Source organism: Orycteropus afer, unplaced genomic scaffold, assembly GCF_000298275.1.
Source record: "Orycteropus afer afer isolate SDZICR_OR568_19922 unplaced genomic scaffold, OryAfe1.0 scaffold00030, whole genome shotgun sequence".
Taxonomy (NCBI): Eukaryota; Metazoa; Chordata; class Mammalia; order Tubulidentata; family Orycteropodidae; genus Orycteropus; species Orycteropus afer.
Genome location: NW_006921617.1, coordinates 8,759,120 through 8,769,089, shown reverse-complemented (window position 1 = coordinate 8,769,089; position 9,970 = coordinate 8,759,120). Strand labels below are relative to the sequence as shown.

Genomic DNA, 9,970 nt, shown 5'->3' with positions numbered 1-9,970 from the left:
CTGTGTCTGTGTTAATTGGTTTCCCTTTTCTTTGTTGAAGAGGGTCTGTGCAATCCTTCTGCCTAGTCCGCCATCTTGCCCCGCCTCCGGAAAACAGTTCCTTAAGAAGTTTATTATGGAAAATATATTTGATGTCTTGTAGTTGTTGTTGTTGTTATGTGCCATCTAGTCAGACCCAACTCATAGCGACCCCTCCTTGGGTTTCTGAGGCGGTATCACTACGGCAGTTGATTGCCCAACTTTCCTTCCGAGGAGTGGCTGGTGGGTTTGAACTGCCAGCCTTCTGGTTAGCAGTCAAGTGCCTTAGGCACTATGCTACCAGAGCTCCTATTTGATGACTTACATGTCTGTTATAAGCCAGATTCCTTACTAAGTGCTTCCGTACGTATTACCTCATCTGCACAAAATTCTTCTAGAATTGCATTATTATCAGTGACACAGAGAATTAAGTGAATTTCTAAAGATCCCTGCCTAATAAACAGGAAGAACATGAATACTTTATTACCCACCCTGAAGCAGCTTCTCCGACTCTCTAGCTCCTTATCACAACAACCTGGGAAAGACTGATATACATAAATGGTTCACACAAATAGCTAAAAGTCACAAATCAACTCTCTGAGTGCACTCACTTTCTTCACCAGAATGTTTAACACCATATGTCATAATCTTTAGGTTGCCATTCCCATGAGGTTCAACGGTAAATCTGGAGTGGAAGTGCGACTGCCAAATGACCTGGAAGATTTGAAAGGATACACATCTCTTTCTTTGTTTCTCCAAAGACCTAATTCACAAGAAAATGGGAGGACTGAGAATATGTTTGTGATGTACCTCGGGAATAAAGATGTAAGTATTTCTTAGAAATCTCTCCTGTTTTTGAAACAGAATGTGTCTTTGAGATGTATACTTTCTCTTTCTCCCTCCTTCTCTCTCTCTTTCACCATACAACTGTGTCCCTGCCATTAGCACTCAAAACTAAAATCAAGCTCACTACCATTGAGTTGATTCTGATTCATAGCCACCCCCATTTGGGTTTTCAAGGCTGTAAATCTTTATGAAAGCAGACTGCCTCATCTTTCTTCTGGGGAGCAGCTGGTGGGTTCGAACGAATGATGGATCTTTTGGTTAACAGCCAAATGCCTTCACTATGCCACCAGAGCTCCTTTGCAGTTGGCACAGCAGGAAGAAATCCATCAGGTCGTAACAGCACCCTCCAACCTCCTGCTTCACCTCCTGACATGCATTCTGTCAGTCAGGGGTTGCTACCTGCTGACCACACCAGAGGCCTTACCCAGTGAGCCTGTACTGCCAACATGCAGGCATACATACATATGCACACGAGCACAGACATGCATGGGGTAAATGAAAGGCACCCTCTCCTCATACTACCAGGGCACCAGTCAGGCTTCGCACAGTCAACAGTAGCTGCTCTTCACAGATGCGTGACATGTCCTCTTCCTCAGAATGCCCAGCTGCAGGCCCATCTTCAGTCCGGGAGGAGGATGGTGCTTCTCAGTGGATGAGAAGTGGAGGGAAATGAAACCTCTTCTGCCTAATTAATAAGAAATGTAGTTGCCCCATCTCTTCATAATTCTAAATTTGTGACATCACTACTATTACTAGCTTTTGGAATGGTTGGTTTTAGCTTTTAAAATACTTCTTTGAGTTGTTTCAGAAGAAGAGGTAATTTCTGACCAGGTTAGAATACATTTGTTGGAAAATAAATGTCTGAAATACAATTCTCAGAATTCACCTTGCTCAGGGAATGATTAACTGTCACTAGTGAATGCTGTGTTTAAGGATTCTTAAAATCCACACCATTGTTAATTAGCCTTTTCTGCTTCAAGGCATTGGTTCTTTATTTGTAGCTTTCTTGTAATAAGGCTTTTTGTTTTGTATCAGGACAAAATGCACTACCCTTATTCCTTTAGCACATTAATATCATATACCTATTATGTGCCACTCCCAGACTTTATGTATGATAAATCTACCTCACATTCTAAGAGAGAAGAAAGGTACATGTGTACCTGATGATGATAATATAGGCGCTAGGTGTTACAACAGGCATGCACAAAGTACTAAGAGGAGGTTCCATAGTACTAGGCTAGTACTGTAGTATAGTATTAGTGTAGTATTCTGCATAGATATGGTATTGTTCTATAGTGTTGATAGTACTAGTATAGTAAGGGCTTAGCTCCTTTATCACACTGAAATCTAATGGAGGGCTGAGTCCATATCTGGTGGACTCATCATCTTTGTGGTAGATGCTTGGCAATTATTTATAGAGTGAGAAAAAGGGGGAATAAATAAATGAGTTCACCATAAAATGAGCAAAGATGGCTCAAAAAAAAAAAAAAAGCAACAAAACTCATTGCCATCAAGTTGATTCCAACTCATAGGAACCCTGTAGGACAGAGTAGAACTACGCTATATGGTCTCCAATGTTGTAAACCTTTACAGAAGTAGTCTGCCACATCTTCCTCATGTGGAGCAGCTAATGAGTTCCAACTACTGACCTTTGTGTTAGCAGCCAACCACTTAACCACTGCATCACCCAGGGTCCTTGTAAAGATGGCGCAGACATTATTTATTAAGTGTTCTGTATTACTCTACAGAAGGCTGCACTGCATTTATTCTGTGTGCCCATATCTATTGCATAACTCTTGTTAGTTATTTGTAACACATTCTCTTGTGGTGGGAAGTTGAGAAAAGTCAGTGTGTGGAATGCTCTGAGGTGGCTTTCATGTCCTCAGGACCCCAGAGACTACATTGGCATGGCGGTCATCGATGGCCAGCTCACGTGCATCTACAACCTGGGAGACCACGAGACTGAGCTCCAAGTGGACCAGACCTTGACTGAGAGTGAGACTCAGGAGGCCATTATGGACCGGGTGAAATTTCAGAGGTACAAGTCTGACTGGTGATTGTTCTTCCTTAACCTGACCCGCACACACCAGACTCTTCCATTTGTACATGTTGCTGAACCCCATTTTTAGTGTCTTGGCTTTGATATCTTTAAATCTTCATAAATGTTTTATATAACTTTATTCTATAATTTCATTATAAACAGAATTTATCAGTTTGCAAGACTTAATTATACTAAAGGAGCCACATCCAATAAACCAGAAGTACCCCAGTTCCATGATATGGACAGTGGAAATAGCAACACACTTCTCAACTTGGATCCTGAAAATGTTGTGTTTTATGTTGGTGGTTACCCATCTGATTTTAGAGTAAGTATAAATGTTATTTCACTGAGTGAAAATATTTAAATCTTAGTTGGTATAGTAAACTCATATCTCTATTTAAATGATTAATTAATATCAAATGGATTTAATTATATGTCTTAAAGTACATTAAAGGATAATAGCCCTTATTGAGTGTTTCGTATGTGTCCCACACTGTTCTGGGTTTAAGAATGTTAATTTAAATAAGTATCATTATCATTTCCAGTTTAAAGATGAAGAGACTGAGACTGAGAGGCTTAATAACTTGCCCAAGGTCATACAGCTAGGGGATCTGGCTTCAGGGTCCACATTCTTAGCCCCTATGTTATATCAACTCTTAAAAGTAATAGATTTATACTATTTCTCTGTCTGCTTGATCATTGTCCTTTTTGTTGTTGTTGTTGTTGATATTGTTGTTGTTTTAGCTTCCCAGAAGACTAAAATTCCCTCCTTACAAAGGTTGTATTGAGTTAGATGACCTCAATGAAAATGTTCTGAGCTTGTACAACTTCAAAAAAACTTTCAATCTTAACACAACTGAAGTGGAGCCTTGTAGAAGGTAAATAAAACCTGAAAACTAGTGTCTCTGTAATTTTGGTAGCTTGCATTACTTCCACATACAACAAAGGAATGAATGAGTGAGATGCTGTTGATGTTGCTAGTTGCTTTGGGCTGTTAGTTCTTAAATTATGCTTGCATGCCATACTGCTTGTCCACCTCTAAAACCTAATAATGGCAGTCTTTCCCTAATGTGTATAAAAGATTAAATGGATTGAGTTTTCTCTCTCTTTTTTTTCTTAATAAGTCCTTCTTAAATTTTTAGTGTTCCCTAACACAAATTAATCAGTGTTAGATGGTACCTGATTTAGGCACAGAATTCTTTATTATAAAAGTTTAAAAACTAGTGATCTACAAAGCACACCATGACTGTCTAGGTACTCTGCCACCTGAGCCTGTTTGAGAATTGTTACCTGGAGCTCCTGACTCTCCATGTGATTAAGAGGAATTGAATATTCTAAAAGGGGAATGACTGAGTATTTATTATTCAGAATAAAATTTTATTTCAAGTGAATAATTTCTTACATTTCAAGTCTCTAGCTGCTAGGCCACATCCCCCTAAGTAGACATTTCCAAAAGGGACTTTTGAGTGTTATATATTTTAAGCTAGAGTTTGATTATTATTTAGTATAAAATCATAGCCAGGAGATAAAACTGGGTATTTGAACATTTTAAAGATGTTTCATCTTCTTTAACAAAATTATGACAGTGAGATTGCCTAATGCTTTGGGTTTTTCAGAGACTAGCATCTCGTGTTAAGACAGTTATGTGGTGGGCCTTTGCTACTGTATTCTAACTTGTGATGATTGATATTGACAGGAGAAAGGAAGAGTCAGACAAAAATTATTTTGAAGGTACAGGCTACGCTCGAGTTCCAACTCAACCAAATGCTCCCTTCCCAAGCTTTGTACAGACAATTCAGACGACTGTGGATAGAGGTTTGCTGTTCTTTGCTGAAAACAAGGTAGTATATAACAAGCATTCAATATACCAAATATGTCTGTTCATTTTTAGCAATGCTGGAGTGACTGAATTATAACCAACCAACTAGATCTGAAAAACAATGGGCAAATGTTACCAGCATCATTTCCCTTGGCCCAATTTACTTTCTTTCCATTTTCTATGGATGTGTGTAGTAAGGCAAATAATCAGTAATTTGGGACATGTAACAAAATTATGGGAGAAATCTCCCCTTTCCCATTTTATTCTCATTGTCCATGTTATTCTTTGAAAAGAGCTGCTTGCTTGATAATCTACTTATGCCTCTGGTATCTCCAAGTGCTAGACACTGTAACTTCCTATTTTCCTGTTTTGATTTCCCTTTTGGTCTGGCTTTTGCCAGGTTCCATGGAATGACTTTATCAAGCTGACTCTTGGCTTCCATGATACCCAAGCTTCTCTGCCTTCAAATAGCTGTGGTTCCTTGAAGCCATTTTTTAAGTCCACTTGTTCAGCCAAGTCCGAAGTGATCATCAGTACCATCTGCTGGTAGAAGGAGAGTTGGTGTGATATTTGCTCTGTCTAGCTCCTTTTATAGCTGCAGGGGCCTTGAGTTGAACGCTCCCTTGAAGAGAGCTTCTGTAGTCATTCTCAGAGGTAGTTATTATGGAGGAATGTGAATCAGCTCCATGGGATCTGTGGTCTGAGAAGTGGGATTGATATGGAGCTTGCTTTTTGCCTGTGGAGATGCAAACCTGGTCTAACGTTCTTCTCTGCATTGTCTGGACCTTTCAGGAAATCCCAAGGCTTACCCAGTTCTGTTGAGTTTGGGAAGGTCCTGACCTGCTTGGGAAATGCAGAGCATGATAAATTGTATCCTCAGGGCAAGGCAGTTGGCAAAACAGTTATTCTCCAAAACAAGGTCATCTTCGTACCACATTTTGAAGTTTTCGCACGTTAAGAATCATATTTATGTTAGAAGAAAACTTCCCTAATACCATTAGTAGGCCAATGAGAGAAAATGATCTAGAGTGTTACTGTTAATTAGAATGGTTCATTATTATCCATGAGTTGCTATTTTTCGGTTGTTTATAGGTTTTAACTCTAACCCAGGGGCAGGGTTTAGGATCTAGTTAAGAACTAGTTTTTCTTTTAGATTGAAACTTTCATCTAGCCTCCAAAGACAGTGTCTTGCAAAGATAACTAGAATTACTGGTCAAATAGAGACTGGTGGAACCCTTGAGTTTTTCTTTGGGTCTGGAAATGGACTTACTTCCATGGATTGGCTTTCAGCTGAACAGTAGAAAGACCTACAATCAGAACACCTCCCCCAGGGAGATGCACCCACCGACCCTAGGGAGATGCACCCCTTAGATCAATGAACCATGAGACATTAAAGGGGCAGCACTCCCAAGGAGGGAAAGCTACACAGACAGGAATGCATAGATACAAAGGACACGAGGAAGGGTAATCACAGGGAGGAGAGTTTTTATGGTTGGGGTTGTAATCAGAGCTGTGAAATCAAATGTGCATGAACTGTTGAGAGGGAAATGAATCTGCTTTGTAAATTTGCACCCAAATCATAATTTAAAAAAATAATAAAAATAAAAAAGACAGTGTCTTAGTGTCCTACTGCTGCTGTAGCACAAATACCACTTTAAAGAACAGAAATTTATCCTCTCCTAATTCTGGAGGCCAAAAGTCCAAATCAAGTGGATTCCTTGCTTGTCAGAAGCCCCAGGTGTTCCTTGACTTGTAGATGATCTTCACATGGTGTCTATGGCTCCCCACCAAAACCCCACCCTCCTCAGCCCCTACCCCTCTGAATGTACCTCTTTTTATAATTTGTAAGTGATTGTTGTTGTTGTTAGGTGCTGACAAGTCGGCTCCGACTCATAGAGACCTTATGTACAACAGAATGAAACACTGTCCAGTCTTGTAAGTGATTAGGGTTAGAATATACACTTTCATGGCCTCATTCACATAACAAAGAAGACGCTCTTTCCAAACAGGTTTATATCCACAGGTATAGATAGGGGTTAGGTAGGTGTTCTGGTGGCACAGTGCCTAAGGCATTTGACTGCTAACCAGAAGGCTGGCAGTTCAAACTGACTATCCACTCCTCAAAAGGAAGACTGGGCAATCTACTATAGTGATATCTTCTGTAGTGATATCGCGTCAGAAACCCAGGGAGGGGTTGCTATGAGTTGGAACCAACTCGACGGCAGTGAGTTTGGTTTTTGGTTTTGAGGGATTAGGATTCTAGCACGTGTTTTCTGCAACATAAGTCAGTCCATAACAGAGAAGCTTTCTTATCATAAGGAAACTGTGAAAGAGCAAAGCCTTCAAGTACTACATCAGAAATTCAACTTCTCTCTCCACTAAGGAAATAACTTATTCAAGTATATGTCTTGTACCTCAGTAGAAGTGCAATACCAACCAAGGCAGACTTGGTTCCTGCCCTTGAGGAGCTCATATTCCAGTAGGGCAAGACAGATATTAAACAAAGTCATACTAGTTAATTAGTTAATTAATTTATCACAATTGTGATGAGGAAATAAAGGACAAGTTTAGGGTGGAATGAGTATAACATGGAAGACTTTCTTGAGAAAGGGCAAGTAGGAGCTGGCATTTGAAGGGGAGGGCCAAATGATGATGAGGCAGAAGGAGTGGCATGAGGAAGGCCTGGAGGAGGGCAGGACAGGGAGCAGCAAGGACTGGGCTGGAGGCCCATGTAGCTGGGGCAGGAGAGCCAGAGGCAGGGCTGAGAAATGAAGCCAAAGAGAGGTCAGGGCCTCCCAGCATCTGCTGGGGATTTCAGACTTTATCCTAAGAACAAAGGAAAATAACATGCTCACGTTGGCATTTTCAAAAGGCCTCACTGGCTGCAGAGAGGGAAGTGGATTTAGAGAGGCAGAGTGGACATGGCGAGAACAGCCCATTACTGCTGTGCAGTCTGCAAAAGAAGTTGTGTCTGAGACTAAAACCAAGAAATAAAAACAAGCCCATTGTTGCGGAATTGGTTCCAACTCCATAGAACTGCTTCATGGGATTTTTGTTTGTTTGTTTGTTTTTGTTTTTGGCTATACTCTCTATGGAAGCAGATTGCCAGGACATCCTTGTGCTGTGTGGCTGGGTGGGTTCTTACTGCAAGCCGTTAGGTTAGTATCAAGCACAAACCATGTGTACCACCCAGGGCCCTATAGCTGAGATTCAAAAACAAACCCAAACTCACTGCCATCGAGTTAATTGCAACTCTTGGCAACCCCTCCTTGGGTTTCCGAGGCAGTATCTCTAGGGAAGTAGATTGCCCAATCTTCCTTCCAAGGAGTGGCTGGTGGGTTTAAACCGCCGGCCTACTGGTTAGCAGTCCAATGCCTTAAGCACTATACCACCAGAGAGAGAGAGTTACGAAATGGTAGAATCCAACTGAGGTCTTAAAAGCTTTCAAGTAGCCATCTAAGATGCAACTATTGGTCTCATCTAGTCTGGAGCAAAGAAGAATAAAGAAAATCAAAGTCATTTGGAAATAATTAGTCCAAAGATATGATGGACCATGAGGACTTAGGCTGTCACAACCCTGAGACCAGAAGAACTAGATGGTACCTGCCTACCAATGCCAACCACTAGGACAGGGATCAATACTGGAGATCCTGGATAGAGTGGGAGGAAGAATGTGGAACAAAATTCAAAACCACAAAAATGACCAGAATTACTCTTGGGTAGAGACTGGTAGAACCCCTGAGACTGTGGCCCCAGATTATACTTTGAGCCAAGAAATGGATTCACTTCCGTGTATTACCTTTTAGCCCAACAGTAGAAAGACCTACAAGCAGAACACCTACCCCAGGGAGGTGCACACATCTACCCTAGGGAGATGTACCTCTTAGGTCAGTCAGCCATGAGACATCAGAAGGGCAGCGTTCATACAGAGGGAAAGATGGACAGACAGGAATGCATAGATGAGGGCACAGAGAGGGGTAGTCACAGGGAGGAGAGGGGAGAAGAACTTTTTATGGATGGGGATTGTAATGGAGCCGTGAAATCAAATCTGCATGAACTGTTGAGAGTAAAATGAATCTGCTTTGCAAATTTGCACCCATATCACAATAAAAAGTTTTTTTAAAAAAAGAAATGCTAGAATCACCCAGGTTTGATTAGAAGGGATAGATGGAGGGATCAAGAATGACTTCTAGGTTTGTGGCTCGCTCAGCAGGGTGATTCGAAGAGGGGGAGGATGACTTGGTGGTAAGCAGGAGGCATGGCGATCGTGCATTTCATTTGGGATATTCTGAATTTTATGTATCTGTACATCATGCAAGTGAAGACAGTAAGGTGATTGCATATGCAGACCTGGCCCTGAGAAGACAGCTATAGACTGGAGATAAACACTTGGGCTTCGCTAATAAAACCAGTTGCTGTGGAGTCGGCTATGACTCATGCTGATGCCATGTGTGTCAGAGTAAGACTGTATTCCACGGGCTTGTCAGTGGCTGACTTTTCAGAAGTAGATCATCAGGTCTTTATCTGAGGCATCTCTGGATGGACTCAGACCTCCAAATTTTTTGTTAGCAGCCAAGTGTGTTAACCGTGTATACCACTCGGGGACTCATGGGCTTCACTAGCACTCCTGAATTGGAGTCATTGGAGTGGCCGAGATTTCTGAGGAGGATAGAGTAGGTGAGGGAAGAACAGGTCCTGTGAAGGATCCCTTTTTGGTTTCCTTTTGCCCATGCTGTTATCAATGTATGAAACAGAATAATGGTAGTAATACCTGGCATTTATCGTGTGCTTCCTGTATGCCAACTACAGAAAATTACATAATACTTAACCATCAGAATCATCCCATGAATTAGCTATTACAGCATTATTATCCCTTTTAACTAATGAGGCAGCTGAAATGGAGAGCAGTTTGTAACTTGATATTAATTTGAGTCACAATGCTCTTCTCATCAGCTACATTGCTTCCTTGTTCTAGGATCACTTCATATCTCTAAATATAGAAGATGGCAAACTTGTGCTGCGATACAAACTGGATTCAGAGCCACCAAAAGAAAGAGGAAGTAGAGACTCTGTAAGCGATGGAAAAGATTATACGGTAAATCCTTTCAGTCCATTTTCTTGAATTGTAAAATGTCCTTAGTCATTTTAAGTTAAGTCAGTGCAAAAAGAACAATTTCTACATTATCAGATAAACTTATAGTTATTAAGTGAAGGACACATCCTTTTAAATTTTAATATTTACATGT

At 40.9% G+C, this 9,970-nt stretch overlaps 1 protein-coding gene across 1 annotated transcript in view; it reads left to right on the top strand.

Annotated features, from left to right (window-relative positions):
• Positions 1-9,970, top strand: part of LAMA3 (laminin subunit alpha 3) — a 434,613-nt gene that overhangs the window by 389,310 nt on the left and 35,333 nt on the right. Inside the window, exons 56-61 of the mRNA XM_042780249.1 lie at positions 673-843; positions 2,751-2,902; positions 3,068-3,230; positions 3,650-3,783; positions 4,602-4,746; positions 9,700-9,819. Coding sequence (XP_042636183.1) covers positions 673-843; positions 2,751-2,902; positions 3,068-3,230; positions 3,650-3,783; positions 4,602-4,746; positions 9,700-9,819 — 885 coding nt within the window. The remainder of the gene's footprint in view (positions 1-672; positions 844-2,750; positions 2,903-3,067; positions 3,231-3,649; positions 3,784-4,601; positions 4,747-9,699; positions 9,820-9,970) is intronic.